General features: G+C 41.2%; 1 protein-coding gene across 1 annotated transcript; it reads right to left on the bottom strand.

Moving 5' to 3' along the window:
* Positions 1-810: 810 nt before the first annotated feature.
* Positions 811-15,674, bottom strand: cntnap1 (contactin associated protein 1). Its single transcript, XM_028411812.1, has 24 exons — positions 15,464-15,674; positions 11,990-12,088; positions 11,105-11,298; positions 10,679-10,832; positions 10,375-10,578; positions 10,076-10,260; positions 9,847-9,996; positions 9,443-9,704; positions 9,171-9,320; positions 8,922-9,096; positions 8,495-8,601; positions 8,267-8,389; positions 7,155-7,358; positions 6,758-6,914; positions 6,540-6,667; positions 6,283-6,456; positions 5,985-6,203; positions 5,643-5,882; positions 5,319-5,558; positions 5,094-5,221; positions 4,410-4,503; positions 4,081-4,311; positions 3,950-3,994; positions 811-1,081 (listed from the first exon to the last, which is right to left on the bottom strand). Exons 1-24 carry the CDS (start codon positions 15,522-15,524, stop codon positions 882-884), a joined length of 3,924 nt encoding a protein of 1,307 aa, XP_028267613.1. The 5' UTR covers positions 15,525-15,674; the 3' UTR covers positions 811-881.
* Positions 15,675-18,756: the final 3,082 nt, after the last annotated feature.

Raw genomic sequence — 18,756 nt, 5'->3', positions numbered from 1 at the left:
TATAGCATTTCTGAACCACTTACATGTGCCATTCTGTATAGGTAATGCACTGTTATAGGCTGCAATACAACAAGTATAATAGTATATATACCTTTTATGACCTTTACAAGCCTAACATCTCACAAGCTCCATGTGTAGCACCTGTAGGGATAACATATTTTTTTTTAAAAAATGCTGCTGCCACTCCCCTTTGTTGCCCACTAGGGGGCAGAGTGATCTGGTAGTAGGGTGCACTCGATTTATGTGTGAGTTGAGACTCGTCCATGCAGTTGTCAGGAGTAATAAACTCACATTCTTTTACACAACAGTCTCAGTGCTAACACATGCTCTTCTGTCAGATTTCGCTCTTTGATTTGGATTTTTAGGTTCATCTACGAGCTACGGTGTCAAAAAAGGGCTCAATGATTGAGATTGTCTTAAAACAGTATACCTAAGATGGCATCAGTTGTATACTGTAGCTTTAACTTTAATCAGTCTTTAAGAAATGGCTCAGAAAAGAAACAAGAAACTGATATAACATCCCTCAAAATCCTCTTCTCACAGTATCTAAACCCTATCTGATAAGCTATAGTAGTTACTTCAAATCAAGCTTGCTCAGAAGAGGCACTTCAGTATTTCACCCTGCAATACAGCGTGAGACTTGTTGGCTACTCATGCAACTTGATTTGAACTTCGAACCCAGCAAAACTTACCAAAATACAAACTATGTAGAGCACCAGACGTCATGTCCCACTCAACCGGGGTAAAGAACACAAACAAAAGTGTGAAGGAAAAAAAAGAATTAGAAAAATTAATATAGGTATTTGTGGTTTTTGTTAGTGCTATTTCCCTATCCCCAACCCTCAGTTCAGACCCCACCCCATTGTCCCACCGTTCCGATGCTAGTCGCTCCTGAACTCCTCCTCAATTTCTGGGAGGTTCTTCTTTTCTCTCCTCAGGGTCTCTGTCAGCGGCCTGGAGCTGCTGGGAGACCCCAGGTTTTTGGGTTCATTGGTGAGGTAACTACCCTTCTGCTGATAGGCGTAGACGTAGATGCTGTACAGGCCTCCGAAGAGCAGCAGCAGCGCCAGAATGACAATGACTGGGGGATAAAAATAGCAGTCAGACATAATCTGCTTGACAGAGGCGCTTCTAGAAATGCTGATGAAGAGCTGGCTAAATTACTACATTATCAGTCAGTGAATTTCAGCTTCATGTAACAATACACACTTCAAAATGAAAGTCAGGATTCTACTTGAAATTCAGCCATGAGAACAAATAAGACGTGATGTGAGTGATATGGACAGCTGTTGTGCTCTGTGCTTGTGAGTGAACATACAATCTACTGTATAAGCCAAACTCACCAGCCTATCCTGGCTAGTCATAGTCATTAATGCTGTCTCTACCTGAAATGTGTCTAAAAACTTGTTCACAAATATTTGCAGAATTGCAAGTTTTTATAGCAAAACTGACAGTCGTCATTCACCAATGTACCAACTTCACTGCACACCATTTTGAATGTCTTTCGTTGATGCTACTCAAGGTTGGCCAGGCTAAATCCACCCATGACTAAGTAACATATGACCACAACCTACGCTGTGGTTGCTTGTCTTTCCTCTTGCTATCCAAAGTGTCATGCTCTCAGTTTGGTTAGCTTTGTCTTCATCAAATCCTTGGTTCAACCTTCCTAGTTTATTGAATCCCCTTCTTTTCGATATTTTGAAGGTCCTGTTTCCTCATGTCTCCCTGTCTGTTTCACTTCCTCTTGTGTTTCCCTCCATTGTTGTGCTTAGCTGCTCCACCCTGATTGTTTTCACCTGTGTTTTGTTAACCATTGCCTCTATCAGTTCATCCTGCAGTGTTCCTGTGTCTTGACCCTGTGTCTGTTCCTCTCCTGCATTGTTCATGTTTTCCAGCGTTTGTTTGGATCGTTAACATTTTGTTCATTCATCCTTGATTACTACTTCATTAGTTTGTTTGTCTTGTGTTTTTTTTATTTATCTTGGACTTTCTGTTAGGGGTTTTCAGCTTTATTTAATTAAAACCTGCTCTTTATTGGACTTTTTGGCTTTTTATATAACCTGCATTTGTGTCCAATTTGAATTTGAATCATAACAGGTCAGGAGAAATGGAGACAGTAAATTCCCTGTAGGTGTGTAGACTCCATGTCATGTGCACGTTTGGAAGTCGAGAAGGCATCAAGACATTTGAATTGCTATTTGTTTAAACTAGATGAAACATTAATTGTATAATATACACGCTGATGATGTACTCCTTTAAGCCAGCACTTGATAATCTAACATCAGTACAGTACTTACATTAGTGTGGACTTAAAACTGCTTTTAAATGTAAACAAAATATTGTATTTTTTTTATATATTTTTTTTTATATTATTTGCACCTACAAAGCATCTGAGATTGATACATATTTACAGGATGAATAAAGGTAAACATGCATCTTCAATGTCACTGTGACAAAATGAGCAGCTGACTATTTGATTTTATCAGCAATATTTAAAAGGGGTAATTTCTCAGCCATAACCATTTTTATCCTCTACAGTATATCGGGCACGGAGGATGTCTGATATCCAGAGTGCACCATTGTTGGGATGCCTGAATGGTGCATTAATCTGTAATGACATGCTGATGCCCAGCATTAGTATAATATCTCTGAAGCTAAATGATCTATTAAACCAAAGCATCTATCAATGATGAAGAGTAAGCTGTGCCCGTGCTAAATATAGCTGAGCCGGTAAAGGTCTCTGCTGCAGTTTAATCCTGAGGCTCCAGCCTCTCCTGCACATCAGCGGGACCTGCTCTAATTTCTTCCATCATCTGTAATACTGTGCTGCACTCAACATGTCCTCCTGTAATAAAGTGTTATCGTGTGGATTATATAGGGTCAGAAAAAGATCAGGAGGAAGGACCTTTACATATGCTTTAAACTTTATTTAAATCTTTTGTACCTTATATTGATTTGACTCCAGTGATGCTTCTAGAAATGCAGATGAAGAGCTGGCTAAATTACTGTCAGTGAATTTCAGCTTTATGTAACCATACACACTTCAAAATAAAAGTCAGGATTCTACTGTAAATTCTGTCATGAGTACAAATAAGAGGCAAGAGAATGTTTCAGCTTTCCAGATACCAGGCTAGTCTATGCCATGAGTTTATAAATATTACATCTAATCTTGCCAGATTTAGAGGAGGCTCCCAAAAGGGTCATGGAGGTCTGCTGTTTGTAAATTGAAAGCATTGTCTAATATAGTCTGATATAAACTCTGGCCCTATATACCCAGAGGTATGAGGTATGCTAAGATCTCACAGAGCTGCATTTTGAGTAAACATACAATCTACTGTATAGTTCAAACTCAGTTTAGAGTAATCCAGGTAGCCTGGTTAGTCATTAATGCTGAAAAGTCTCACCCTGAAATGGGTCTACGTAGAAACTCTCCTGTAAGTTTCACTTGGTACAAACCCAGTTGGAACTATTGATCTAACAGGAGTGGGGTTTATGTGATGACTTGCTGCTTGACTTGTTCACAAATATTTGAAGAACTGCAAGTTTTTATAGCAAATCCGACCGCTGTCATTCACCAGCTTTACTGCACTGATTTGACTGATGAATTCAGAGAAAATTAAAAGATGATCTGATTGCACCAGAAGTTTTTTTCTATATATAATCAATGCATTATGACTTTACTGTCTGTTTATTTTTCTTTATTGCTTCGTCCCACATGTGATAAATTTAATCCTGCAGTCAGACACTTGAATAAACAGTCAAAAGCCCATGTTGGTGTCTGAGCACCCTGCTCTAATTTAGGATTAGAGGATTTTAGGGAAAAAAAGGAAAGAAACATTTTTAAATGACTGACAGGACCGGGACAGGAGGGAGATGGAGCAGTGCTTTAAAATAAAGTGAATCAACTAATAAATCGTTTTTGAGAAATAGAAGTAGCTGACATGCTTACCTGTTATCCAAAAGAGACCAAGGTCATCATGGATATAAAAATACTCTGTGAGAAAGAGTTGCACAGTTTAGTGTCTGAACAGAAATTCCGGCAATGCATTCATCTATTTTTGAGCATACTTATAAATGTACCTATGCCAGTAAACCAGGGGTCAACCTCCCATGGTACATAACCCAGAACAGGAGGGAAGGCACCACAGTTCGACTCGGAGACATATCCTTGTGTTGTAACCGGCGGGTTTGTTTCATTTGGACGGAAGAATGCCTTCAGAGGGGCATAGACGTTGTATCTCACCCCTGATATACAGCCTATGAAGCCTGGAGCATTGTGCCTCTGGATCTCATAGTCAATGTCACCGACCTCTGAAGAGGAAGACAACGCTATGTTTAATTTAAATGCATCCTTTTACAAGATTAATATACTGCATGTTCATACTGACAAGTAGGAAGACAAGTTTTACCCATCACTCTGCCCAGGAACATGGACTTTGGGGAGTCAAACCTAGCATCTTCCACTAGTGTTATCTTTTCCACTATGGGTTCCATGTAATCCACCTACAGGGAAAAACAAACAAACAAAACACTTGCAATTTCGAAATAAAAGTTTAAAAAATGCATTGAGATACATGAGGGAAAGAGACATTTTAATGAAGAGTTTGACATTTTGGCAAGTAAAATGAATAAATGAATAAAATAAAACAGTAAAATGTGAAGCGACAATCACTAGCATTAACATGTAAGTGATTTAGTCTACTATGGAGGTCTACTACGTAACATTTCAAGTGAGCGGATTTGAATATTTATTTCAAAAGCAAACCTGTTTGCTCTTTGGCAGTCAAGCCCCAAATAATTCATTTTACTGCATGTCTAAGTCTTTTCTGGCACCCAATCTAACAATTTAATGGAAACAGACCAATGGTAACAAAATCTATCTAAGAGCTTAGATGTAGATCCCAGATTCTGATTATAGATGGTGCTTAGCCCCAAAGCTAATCCCTAAATTTTAAATGAAAACATCAATATGTATTTGTTGAAATTTAGCCATAGTTGGACATTCTTAGGGGACAGCATGGTTCTTTGTGAAATAAAAATGCACTGTAAGAAACACAAGCCAGAGTATACACAAAATCAATAAGAGCATGGACCTGTGTTTTAATGGTTCTGTTGTGTCTGGTTATGTTCACATAGTGAGGGTATCCATCTGCCAGGTTGCGGTGAGTCAGCTGGTACTTGTGGGTTATGAGACCCAGCTTGTACCTCAGATCGACACTACCTGGGGGAAGAGAAGAAATAAAATGCATCAATCCTGCTTTACTGTATCATTTTCTAAGTGAGTAACAACAAGTCAGCCATTTCTTAGATTCTCCTACCATCAGTCTTGAGGATGACTGCAATGTAGTCCTGGACAAAGGAGCTGATGTAGACTAACACAGCTGGCGTGTGAACAGTGCTGAAACTGAACTCTATGTCATCTGCTGTATCATTGTAGCCGAGGCTGAAATTGTCATAGTGCGGGTCGATCCAGTTGGCCCAGGCTGCTTCGTCTGTTATGGGCTTCTTTAGTATATTATACCTCAGCCATGATCCAATTTCAAAGTGGGCTCCGATGTCTTAGAAAGGAAGAGTTTGGATTTTAGACATCTATGTTTGCATGTAGTGGAGGGTAAAGAAAAGTGTATTGGATATGAACTTACCTTTATGGCAGTAAAAACCATCAAAGGCTGTGTTGTTACAGTCACAAGTGTATGAAGCATATCCTTCAATGCACTGGCCGCTGTTCCGACATGGTACGGTAGCATTGAGGCACTGCCCTGTACAGTTCCTCCTAACACCCTGTTCTTCATTAACTTTCCCCTCTAAATCAAAAGGAACACCATTGATTCGTAACCCTCGAAGACACCCCAGGAACGGTTTCTGTGTGAAGTTTCTTGCACCTATGACAAAGAGCACTTTTTATCAATGGTCATTCCTTAATTTTTTTTTATTTAGACCATTTCTCAATGTTGCACTTTTGAGGTTTGTCTCAGGCCACATACCGACAAGGAGAGGATTTGTGAAAGCCATGGTGACGAAGGTCTGAGGTGGGAAGCGTTTGACGGTCCAAGGCTGATAATCGACTTTTATCCGAGCCAGCTTCACATTCAGCTCAGCCTGAACAAAGTGCCATTCATTGTCATTGAGTGGCACTGGGGACTTCAGAGTCACATTAACGATGCCATCACCAACCATAAACACAAACAAAAGATTATGTGTGGCTGTAAGAGAAAGGAAAAGATCATTTGTAAAAGCTTAAGGTAAACCTTGAATAAATCTAGTTTCAGTGGCTCCACTCACTGTTGAGCTCTAGTCTTATGAAGTTTTTAAGATGGTCATCAGAGTTCTCCAAGAAGACACCGTGATCCCGATAGGTTTTGAAGTGAAAGGAGATGTCAATTGTGGTTCCGGGTTTGAGTGTAGGAAAGGTTATGTAGGTGGGCTTGGTGAAAGCTATGGTATTCCAAATGTTTCCTGTGGAAAACATTACCAAATGTTATATAAATATATGTAACAATCTGTGTGTGTGCATTGGTGTCAAGAACATTTAAGCTCACTGTCGCCATGGCAGCGGAGTGGTCCAACTGTGAATTGTGCTTCTGAGCCTGTCCTGTTGGTGTCCCCGACCACCACTCTTCTCACAGGAAGGTGGTCTCTAAAGTCCAAGTACCCCTTGTCTGAATACCTGAAAATCCACAACAGGGGTGTTTAAAAAAAAAACGAATGTGAATGTCAGAGACAGAGGGTAATCCTGCTCAGTGTGTCCCGCTCTTACCACTGCCTGTAGTCAGCATCACAGTTGCACTGAAACTTTGGGTCAACACAGGTTTGGTTGATGGCACAGCCACATTTTTTAACTTCTCTGAATGTCCCTCCCCAGTAGTAGTGACTTTCGTTGTTGCGACCAATCCAGTAACCAAAAGGTCTTCCATCTATTTTAAACGATAAATTAAGTCATTTAAACTATCCTTAGTAGTTTTCATGTTGATGAAGATTCTCAGTCATCCAGGTCATCATACATAGAGAAGATTGAAGCAAGGCGTCTGGACTTGTAGAGTTTTCTTTCAAGAAAACTCTACAAGTCCAGACGCCTCTACGAGTCCAGATGCCTTGCTTCAATCTTCTCTACTTAGTAGTCTTCAGCATACTGCTAAAAAACAAATCTTACTCACTGGGCGTATTGAGAAGACGAGACTTGTAGCAGGAGTAGTCAATCCACTGCTCACAGTACATGGATGTGTTGGCCAGAGCAGTGACTTCATCCCAGGACGCATTCCAGTAGTTGACATCCCCTATATACGGCTGGTCTATTGAACTCCCTGTCACCTTGGTGCCTTCCACTCGATCATGCATAATTACTGTCCAAGCCTTATACGCTGCAGAGACACATGACAGATCTGGGTCATAAATAAAATGTTTTAAAAGACAAAGCTGACAGAGAATACAATTCATATAATGTGAAAGAATGTCAATAACCATAACCAATGGGATTTATGCCTATGTAGATTAATCCTATAATCTTCACCATCAAGAATTCCTAACCACACCCAAGGGGATGTATGCCTAATCCCAACCCAGACCCTTGATTTGTGTCCAAAATCATCTATGCCTATTGGGATTTAAACCTAACCCTGAAACCCTAACCATTTACCACTAACTATGACATATGCCTAACTCAACCAGTGGAACCTCATATGCCAGATCCTAAACACTAATTGTAACCAAGTAGATTCATTTCAAACCCAAACTAATGCCAGCTAACACAAAATACTTGTCCTATTCAAACCAATCTAACCCAATGGGTCAATCCTGATAGACCAATTGTAATGTTAGCTTAGCAAGATATATGCTTAAACCCAACCACACCTAATCTGATCTTAGACCCTCGCTTACTCTCTCTTCTTAACCCTGTAAATGAATTCTAACCACAACCTCTAGAGACCAATGCTCAATAAAACAGACCATAACAAAAGCAGACTGTAACATTATAACACAATTACTCTATTCTGAAAAAGACCGAAAAAAATTCATAAATAGCGTTCTGAAGTAAATTAAAGTCAGGTGATAGGTATTATTGACAGCTTGACAACATGTGCTGACCAGTGCATTGTCATTGATTTCCCAGTCAACAGACAAGCAGGGGAATCATCAAGATAGATCCTTACAGATAAATCCTAAACCATTCAAATCCCCATGAATTTTCAATATTTCTCATTATATGGAAAACATCCAATGAGAACTAAACACAGCTGATGAAAGCTATGTTTTCTTACTGATTACTTACACTTCATTTTGCAGTACACGTCAAATGGCTTCAGCGGCCCACTCAGATCAGGATCGATGGTGTAGTTTCCAGACCAATACTTGCCACTGAGTCTGTACGCCTCGCATGACTCTTTATAAACCGCTGTTTTGAGGAGAAAGACAATCAATTTGTTGTTATTAGGAAGAAAAATAGCACAAGTCAGGTGTCATTATCTGTAAAGTATGACTTACTACAGCCAGCACTTACACATGTGACACACTTCTCCTTTGTAGCCAGTGTTCTCACACAGGCAGATAAAGTCATCCCAGGACTGGATGCACCTGCCTTCATGTTCACAAGGATTTGGAGTGCATCTGTAGGGAAAACAATACTTCAGAAGGAGACAAAGGAGACTAAATAGAGATTGTGCAGAAAGTCAGTAACTTATGTTGTACTTCTATTTTAGGTTATTGAAATTATTGAAAACTGCAAGGCAGCGCTGAGAAAATGGACAACATTGACCTTCATGTCTTGGGCTCAAGGGTCTGTCACCCAAAGAAATATCCATATGTCCCACAGTCTCTGGACTGTGTGTAAATGACGGAAGGGACTAAGCTGAAAAACAAATTGGTTCAGTCTACCTCTGGCCACTGACTTATCAATCACTCATATAAAACAGTGAGGTATTTCCTACCTGTCAGTGATTCCACAGGTGCCTAACAACAGCTCTGCATATCTCCCCCATTGTCGCTGCAGGATAATGTCAATGTCAAGCTGTTCATTGTCTATGAAGATATGTTGCATGCAGCCATGGAAGCGATTTAGCTTGGTCTCACACTTCCTTATAGTGTTATTGGTCTGTGGACAACCTGAGTGCAAGAAAGCAAATGTTATGAGGTGTACAGATTTGGGTTGGTAAACATTTTATTCTGAATTACCTTACCTCCAAAAAAGTAGCGATCCCCAGTCCGGATGGTGAAGGGATTGGTGATCCTTAGGGGTGAGCCTTCTTCCTCATCAATGGTAAGGGTCAGCAGGTTGTCTCTGGCTGCCAGATCCACTGTGTGCCAGTAACCATCATTTAGCCTGTATCCTAAAGACACATGCATCCAGTTGTTAGCTTAACCATGGTTCTACAGGCAGTTTGTTCAGGCACATGAAGAAACTGCTTCCTTTAACATTAGAACAGCCAACTGCATTATATGCTCTGCCCACCTGCTGCAAACTGGATTTTTTTCTTGTCTGGCTGGAATATAGTGACGTTGATCTGCCCCTCACTTAGACCTAGCTCAAGGGCGCCCAGGTCATCAGCAAAACGTGTGAACATTAGCAGCCCTGTGTAGTCCCAAGAGCGGAACTTGAACTTGACAAACATCCGAGGCCTCCTGAAGAAGCCTGGCACCTGCAGGTAGTTGTTGGGTCCAGCAAAGGTCATCGGTTTGAGCAGAATGTCACGGCACGCAAAATGCATCTTTTTCTAGACAGACAGTGAAATCAGACTCCATTAGTCATGGTGCAACCATTCTGATTGCACTTTGAGCATGAAACACATTAAGTAATTAGATGAAATGGATAATGGCATGGTCATATTGCTGTTTAATAAGGCAGTAATGTTCTACCTTTCGTGGTATGCGGATGTCAGGCTCTTCTCTCTTGGCCTTGTCGATGATGTTGATGCCGTTGATGAAGGCATTTTCCAGGCAGCCTCGGAAGTTTGGTGTGGTAGGCAGGTGGGGCAAGTTTGGCTCTATTACTCCACCTACATACATCTGAGCAGATAACAGATAATAAAATCATCATTAACCCAGAAATTTACTAGTATTTATGTAGTAATGATCCCCTGTTTACCTGTGTATCTAGGTCCAGGTGGGTAAATTCACTCTTGCAGATAGCAGTCACTGTCTGGCTGTCCACTGTGAGGTTCACCTGTCGACCATACCGCTTGATGGTGACATAGTGCCAGTGTAGATTATCAAGAAGGCTGCCAGCAGTCAGTGTAATCCGACCGTCAACTTTGTGTACCACACTGCTTCCTGAGGAAGCAAAAGAGAGGACAAAAAGACAGAAGGATTTCAAAAATGCTTTGAATTGTAAAAAAAAAAAAAAAAAAAAAAGAGGCATCTTTCATGTTATGCTCTAGGCTCTACCGAGGCTGATGTGCAGGTAAAGACGTCCTCTCTTTAGCTCCAGGGTGAAAAGATCTCCCTGAATCCCCTCGCTGTGTAACAGCAGACCATCCTGCTCCAGAGTCTTGAAGTTTATGGCGATGTGGTCGTGCAGTGTGCGCGACCGTTTCCCTGGATACATGTAGACTACGGAGTCATCCCCGTTGTACTGTAGCACATAGGAATCTGAAACAAGGAGAAGACAGTGTTTAAATTTAAAAATGCTGCTTATTGTGTTGTGAGGTTGTGAGGTAAACCCCTGTGTGGCGTCCATCAGTCATTTTACCATAAGAGCAGCCAAAGAGCTCCAGCCTCACACCAATCTTCCCTCCATTCTCTGTGTTCCACGCCAGAGGGAGCAGACGAATGTGTTTAGCAGTGAAGGCATAATGGAAGACATTCCTCTTCACCTGATAATAATTCCAGTTACCAGGCATCGTCTGCAAAAAGATGAGACAGGGGAAAGAGTGGAGTCTCTGCAGTCAGCGCATTATTAAAAGACTGGAGATAAAGTAATGATGAGATTAGCTTTGTCAGTGTTGAGAGAGATAATACGCTGTGTCTTTGTTTCAGTGCCAGCCACAATGAATATAATGGAACACTAACTGAATCCAAAATCGGCTATAAAGATTACATTTGACTAGGTAATCCTCTACTCATCCCTGTTATAGCCTTCAGCCCACCCCAACCACTCTGATCCACTGACACCTACAGAGTTGCCTCCTTTCATGATGTATGGCGTCCAGGAGTCTGGTCGGTCTCCGTAGAGCAGCATATACTTGGTGACCCAGTCATATGAATTGAAGGTCCCCTGGGTGGCGATGGCCATCAGCCGGTACTTCCTGCCCAGATCTATCTGCAGCCATGGCTGTCTGTCTCTGGGAGAGGGGGACCAACCACTGCTGCCTGAGGGGGGGAACAGTCAGGTTTGGCAGTGACAGCATGAAAACACAACAAAAGCAGCGATGTCCTTGCCTTGTTTTGAACTTGCGAATTTATTTATTTTTTAACTTACTCTACTATTTTATTCTTGTATTGGCATTTGATAATAATTTGATAATCATTTAAAAATAATTCACATTTGCCGCTGGTCTCAGTTTTTTTCAATTGTGCCAGTAAGTAATTCATTAGGGAAACTGAGAATTGCTATATGGTGTTTTTGGCCACATAAATAAAAACAAATTTGACTGGTAGCCTCTACAGTTTTTTACCTGGATAGTTGCTAATCTGTCTGTCTGCTGGACTTGCTCAATTTTTGATTGGTAGTTTGTTTTGTTTTAGCTCTATGGTAAGCAGGGTTAGGGCAGCTAAACTGTTAGCTGGAGCTTGCAATAGAGCTTCACAATAGTGGGACAAATAGATATTTTAAATATGAATTGCCCTTTTAGGAATTGCCCATTCTCATTCTAAGCTTATTGACATATAACATACTGTCAAAACTAATTACATTGGTAAAGGATCCATTCCATTTCATGCAAACAAAGACAACTAATATCTGTGCAGTTTAGCTATTATATTATTATGCAGATATAGAAGTGAGTTCAAATAGATCAATGGCATAAAATGATGCATATAATCTGCATAATAAATGACTCACCATAGAGTTTGGCAAAATTGGCAGAGTAGAGGAAGTTATATCTGGAAGAGGCCAGGAAGGAGGAGGCATAGAGCCCAGAGACGAGCGGATCAACACATTCTGCAGTGACAAAATGGAAGACACCAAGGTCAGGAGTTATTATAAAGGACTTCTTATACTGCTGCATTCAAATTTCACAGTGCTGGGTAACAAAGAGCAGCAATGCTGCAGAGCCTGATAAGAGAACGCCATTTGGAGTTTATTTAGAGTGTATAAGACGACAACAAATACACATTTGAGAAGATTAATTCAATTAAAGTCAAATAGTACGGAGTATACATGATTCATATGTCACAGTAATGCACACTGCACCTCTAAGAATCTTTTCTCAGAGAGGGTCTTATTCATTTTCGTCACAGTTTGGGTGTAGGCCAGAGTAATAAATGATGTACCGCTGTGCTCACTCTCTCTTGGATGGACTACTGTAAATACCATGAAGTTATATAATCTTTCTTTTCCATAGAGAGCAAAAAGTGTCTCATATTGTGTTATCCACTTCAGCAGGAAAACATGTCACTCTTAGTGTGTGAGCATGATTTATATATCAGTTCCTGAACAACTAAATGTTCATTTGTAGGAGGTGAAGATCAAGCTAACACCTTGGCGTTGTTTAGGTGAGTTGTTTATGAGAGCGATAGAACCATTGCCCATCTGCTCGGGCTCGCCCTCTCAGTCCGAGGCCATAAATCTGCCTAATCTAGCCTCTGCCACGGCTGGGGATGAGTGTCTGATGTCCTCATCTCAAACTGCAAGAAAAACACCGTCTCATTTTAAGTGCTGAAGTATGGTCTCAGGAAATCCAAGATAAAACTACACAGATGGATTTTTACTTGAAAGCATGTATACACACAAAAAACAACTGTGTATACAACAGCTTTAGAAATGATGTCAATTTGACCTTCCTCCTTTTATTAGTAGAATCTTCTTTTCAGTTCTGCTAGTTGTGGCTTTGTAATTCCTGTTCTTACAATTAGAGAGGTCATGCAGTGGCTAGCTAGAAACAGTAAATGCTTGTCAGAATTAGCATGCAGGCTGCAGGTGGAGTAAGACAAGAAAGGGTGGAGCATGGCCTCAAAGTTTTAATAACCTGGCTTCTGTGATGAGAGCAGATTCTTATAAATAAGGAAGCAGGGAACAGGCCCTGAGTCATTTCCCATGCACAGAGGAGATGTGTTATTTAAATCAGCTGGAGCGTCACCTTTCATTTGAGGACACGTTCAGGTAGAAGAAATGTGCTGAACAAGGGAGCTGTGACCTTGACTTTCTATCTTCCCTCCTCCATACAGAAATCCCTGCTATGCTGAGGCACAGATCAATAACACACCTCTGGTGCATCGTTCCATTATTGCACTGTAAAGCCATTGCCACAAAAATATTCAGAAGGTCTGCAGTGCAATTCCCAGCAAAGCTCTTTTAGTGCTAATGGCTTATAGATTAGTTTGATTTCTTTAATTGGCAGTAAATGTGAAACAGTTTAAGGAGCTGAGGCAGGTTAACCCAGGACACTCAGGCTTCTCAGCTCCTCCTTAGAAAGCCTGTCACGCACCATATTCACTGTCTCACTTCACCTCCCTCTCTCGTTTATCTCCATCCCAAGTCTCAAAATCATCCTGACTTGCTCTGTCTGCGTTCCATTACATCATTCTCTCTCTCTCTCTCTCTCTCTCTCTCTCTCGCTGCTTCCCTAAGTGGGCGTTGTCATGTTGCAGCAGTTACAAGTGCACCTGAAGCCTAAGCGGGAGCATCCAGTCACCAGGTTTTCACCCCTTCTCCCAGTCATCATGCACCCCCTCCTTTCCCAACCTCCCTTGCTCTGCTTCTCTGCACCGCACAGTGTAATCTCTCTCTACATTTATCATTAAGAAGCTGTGGAGAAAAGTGTGTCTGCATGGAGCTGTAGCACCAATCCTGCTGAATCATCAGTCTGCTGTACGTGTAGGCTGGTCTGTCTGCGCTGACACATCATTACATAGAGTATGCAGAGAGGCACCTTCTCTGGCTGTCACTGCTGCTGAGGACTCACACTACCAATTACGAGTAAAGATGTACTATAAACGCAAAAAAAACCCTGTAATGGAACATCGCAAAGAGGCTGTAAAGGGCTTTCATTGAATTATTAATACCCATGCAGGCGTCACAGTGGGTGGTGTCCACCTACTGCCAAGGACAAAAAACTACATGTACCCGTACAACATCAGACTTAAATTCAGATTTCAGCAATAGAACAGCTTCTTTCTATATCAAGCAATTCCCCTGACGTAAACCAGTCAGACTCCTCCTGCTTGAGTGGCAAACCATGGCAGAATGCACAAAGCATAAACTTCAGATTGATAAATATGCACTACACCACACCTCAGAGAGAAAGTGTCAGCTCCATTTAAATATGGCACAGCTCCACTGTGTATACACCCCAGCAGCAGCAGATATAAACTTTTTCAATCCATACACACAGGCCTCCAATATATATATATATATATATATATATAAGCATTTATTAAAAAATCATCAGAAATATGTCAATCAGTGCCTATACTATCTTAACAGCAGTGATTTCGCCCTTGTTTGCAACACCTAAAACACCTAAATACACCTAAATAAAAGTCACATGACAGCCCATCCCTCTAATAAGCAATGCACTGTATTGTTTTAAGTTAACTACCCTGCTCACACTGACGTCACACATGCAGCTTATTAGTCTGCATACAATATCTGTGATGGATGCTCTACCTAATTGCAGCCCTAAACATATCCCCCACTTCTGTGCATCGAAACATCAGGCTGCTGCACGACTACCCCAGTGAATATTTCTGCGCCAGGTGAACGCAGTACTGTATGGGTGGCTGATGGGAACCCAAAAAAAGTACTGCAGTGGGCTGGTCCCGGTCAGGACGCAGAGCTCCATGCGCTCTGTAATAATGCGTTCTCACGGCGATAAGAACACACACTTATCAACACAATCTGCAGATTATTATCATAGAAACAGAGCATCGTGCTTTGCGGTGAAGTAGTTGAGCACGCACGCTGCAGAAACTTGATGAGAGAAAGCACTGCAATGCAGACAGCCCAGTGCAAAAGGGGAGCACCATGCGCACCTTCTGCAGGACCGACGCGGTTTGCTTTTTGCACTTTTTGTACCTTTCTCTTTACCGATTATTTTAAAACGCAAAATCAATATACCCGTATAGATATATATATTATTTTCAAAAGGCGTGCTTGTATATGTCAGGCTTCATCGCAGCGTGTGTTGCCCTTCAAACATCCCAACATCTCAGGCTACATTTTGCCCTCCAGTGGTATTTTCCACTTATTCGCTATATCTATTGTTATCTTGCAACTTTTCCTCAGCACATGACACAATAATCTGCAGCTAAGACGTTTTAATGACATTCTAGCAAACGACAAGAGATGAACAATTGCTGTTTTCACAGGACTTACGTGATGAGCAATGTTGAAAACCCAAAAACAAGATGCATATGCTCAGTATTTTGCAAGTCATCCTTCACTTAGGACACGTTTCCCCGCATAGAGTATGTTAATTAGATGGTGGATTGTTCTGCAGCATTCTCTCACCCCCCTTTTAGCCCAACTTTAACTCGCGCAGCTCCAACTCCTCTTTCCCGGGTTCTCGGGCAGCCTCTACCGGGGCGGGGACGCGCATCGGATGCTGGTGCTGATGCTGCGCTTAGCCGAGAGCGCGCACTTCTTCTTCGCCTTCTTCTTTTATATCCTTTAAATTGTTTGATCTACATGGCCGTCGCGTGATGCTGAATGAATCAGTAATTCAACATATCTGAGAATGTGCCCAACTAGCACCGTGCTTGTATAGGGCCAGGTAGGAGCGGGGTTCTGGTGCGTCCCGTCCGCAGGAGCCTGGATTTTCAGATGCAGAGACTGGATGGAGGAGAAGAAAAAACTTTTCAAGTCCTCTGTAGACTGATTATATTTCCCCCAAAGCAAGTATAGGTTGCCTTCAGTCCTCAAAACAGTATTGTGGAGCTGGTTAAAAGTTTTCCTGTGGAGCTGTGGAACATCAGTGCACAAGAAGTTTATCCCTCTTTTTCGTTGCACCTCCTATCCTCCTCTGGCACCATTTTCATGCCTGTCCAAGTGTGCGCTGTGATAGTGAGTGACTGAGCAAGAAGTCTTTCTCTCCAAGAATGTAGATCTGAACCTATTCCAAAAATAGAATGGAGCTCCTTAATATCATTCATGAGAGCCACAGACCGCAGGCTGCAGAGTTCTGCTGTTTGTCTGTCTGACCTTGTCCATGTACTCAATGCACGCCTTCACAAATATGTCCAGAAGAGAACAGGTTACAGGATGAGGATGCCAGCTGTGCTTGAACCCATCCCTGCAGACACACACACACACACAGTAGGATGGGGGCGGGGTGATGCTGAGGCAGACAGGGATTTGTGGCGATGGGGTGGCACACTGACCACAAAATAAAAAAAAGGCTTTAGGATTAAGAAGTGGGTTTATGGGACGGCAGTGTGCGGCAATGATGTGAGATTGAATGCCCCGGCCAGTGTGGGATTTACCGTGTTTTCAATCAAATCAGATTGTCAGTTTGTAAGCTTGCTGCCACTGGTTCACCCCTACTGAAATACCATAAGAGTATAGAATTAGATCTGCAGAAAGAAAACAATGGTAAACATTAGAAGATGACATAGGAGAGTAAAGTAGGACATCAAATCACAGGGGACACAATGGACCTTGGGTACTAAATGAGTATTTATTTAACTGAGAAGAGACAGGTAGAGAGATGGTGTATCTTTTTAAATTGCTAAAGTACTCCTGGAAGAACTTATTATTAGTTCTGAGCAGTAATCCTAGTGGAGTCTCACTGAAAGTCCTATTTTTAGGAGGAAAGTTTCAAAAAGAATTATTTTATTTTTGCTGTTAGACAACATCCAACACATAATGTACACATGTACATCTTCCCACCACCATATCTGAACCTACCTAAGTGTGAGGATTGTTGTTGGGATGCCATCTGTCTCCCTGATGACCTTTTACATATGACCTCACCGTTGCCATAGTGACTGGTTCAAATACAATCTAGCTGGGGTTAAACCGCTCATCTGGATTAAACAACACAATGTGGAAAGTGATAAATGATTTAAAGGACAAATCAGAGGCTCAAATTTACCAGTGCTGCTGCATTTTGGTATTTATTTATTTATTTGTATTGTAAATTTTGCTTTTTTTTCAACAAGATTAATTTGGTCTTCACCTTTTTACTATAGTATTCCTTTCAATCAGACCAGTGTTTTTGTGTTTTTACCTTTACATGTTTTGACTGCTTCCTGCAGTCTTCTTCAGAAGCAGGAAGCGGTCTGATTGAAAGGAATACTCTTACAGATAAATGTTGCTTATTTATTATATTAAAAAATGATGCATCCATTATCCTAACCTGCTTTGTCCTGTACAACAAGGTCATGGAGGCCATTATGAGAAATAAAATATTAATTAAAGCTGCAAGCAGCGAGGATTGGGCCTTCACGCCCCTTGCAGTCCACGGGGGCTGCTGCAGTCTCCTCTCCTCCCCTCTCACAACAGCAACGCTATTCAACACAGATACAAAAGGTTTTGAGGTTTCTTCTGCAAGGCCTTAAAAACTGCCTGACAATGTTTAAAGAAGAATATCAGATCATTTCCCTAGGAGGAGTTTGTTAAAAAAAAATTTATTTAAAATGGCGGACTTCCTGTAGGGCAGGATACCTCCAATTTTGTTATTTTGTTATTTTTTCTTTGTCTTGATGATAATTGTGGTGAGTTATTTGAATATATTCAAGCTTTCAAATTTGCAGGTTTTTCACAGAAGATCATTAGTGAATAAAAATTGCTTGGGGCCTAATTAAATTGTATTAGAATTACATGTACACATTGTAAAAAAGAATAAATCATCTCCACAGTATGACTTCTTTATGTGGCTTTAGACTAAACATGTCATATACAGCAGTTGGAAAGGAGTCAAATGAAAACATTCATTTGCTTCTTTTTGCCACTAGATGTCAGATATAGCTCAGACTTAGATTTCTCACATGGACAGTTTGACTTATATTCTGTTTCCCAGCTTTCTCACAGGGCCTATTCATCACTTAGCAGTATTTTTTTTTTTAAATCCTAAATGATGTTTCATGCTGTCAAAATGCACAAAGTGTGAGGTGTAGGGTTTAGCAAATGACTGACAGCTCAATACACCAAATGATCTGCTCACAAATAGAGAAAGGTGAGATGTGCATCTTCCTGTACACTTTCTTTTTAAAAGAGCACCATAAAAAGCTCACACACTGGTCAGTGTCGGCAAACAAAGTGACAGGTGTAGGCCAATCATGCTACTGTTTCTCACTGGGATTTTTTCTTTTCTTTTGGGATCAGTTTGTGCTCTAGCCTGCCCCCATTGTTGCTGTGCATTTTCCATAAGGGTGCCACTGTACACTGAGCAGGACATGAAAATGCACATCTTGATGTTCTCACAAATAGAAATACATAGTCCAACCCGCAACCACCAAAGCCCAAACACACACCTACTCACAAACAGAGGTCACGTCACGACTCAAACCCAGATGTTTCCGAGAGATAATTGTGCTGATCTGTTAACATGGATGAGTGCTATCTGTCATGAAGATGGATGAAGATTTGTATAATGAGCGCAGGCTTTATTTATGTGTGTCTTGATATGTTAAACACAAAACAGATGGAAGTAACGCTGAGGTTAGCTG

This window comes from Parambassis ranga, chromosome 8, assembly GCF_900634625.1.
Source record: "Parambassis ranga chromosome 8, fParRan2.1, whole genome shotgun sequence".
Classification (NCBI taxonomy): Eukaryota; Metazoa; Chordata; class Actinopteri; family Ambassidae; genus Parambassis; species Parambassis ranga.
This window is presented reverse-complemented; position numbering and strand designations above follow the sequence as displayed.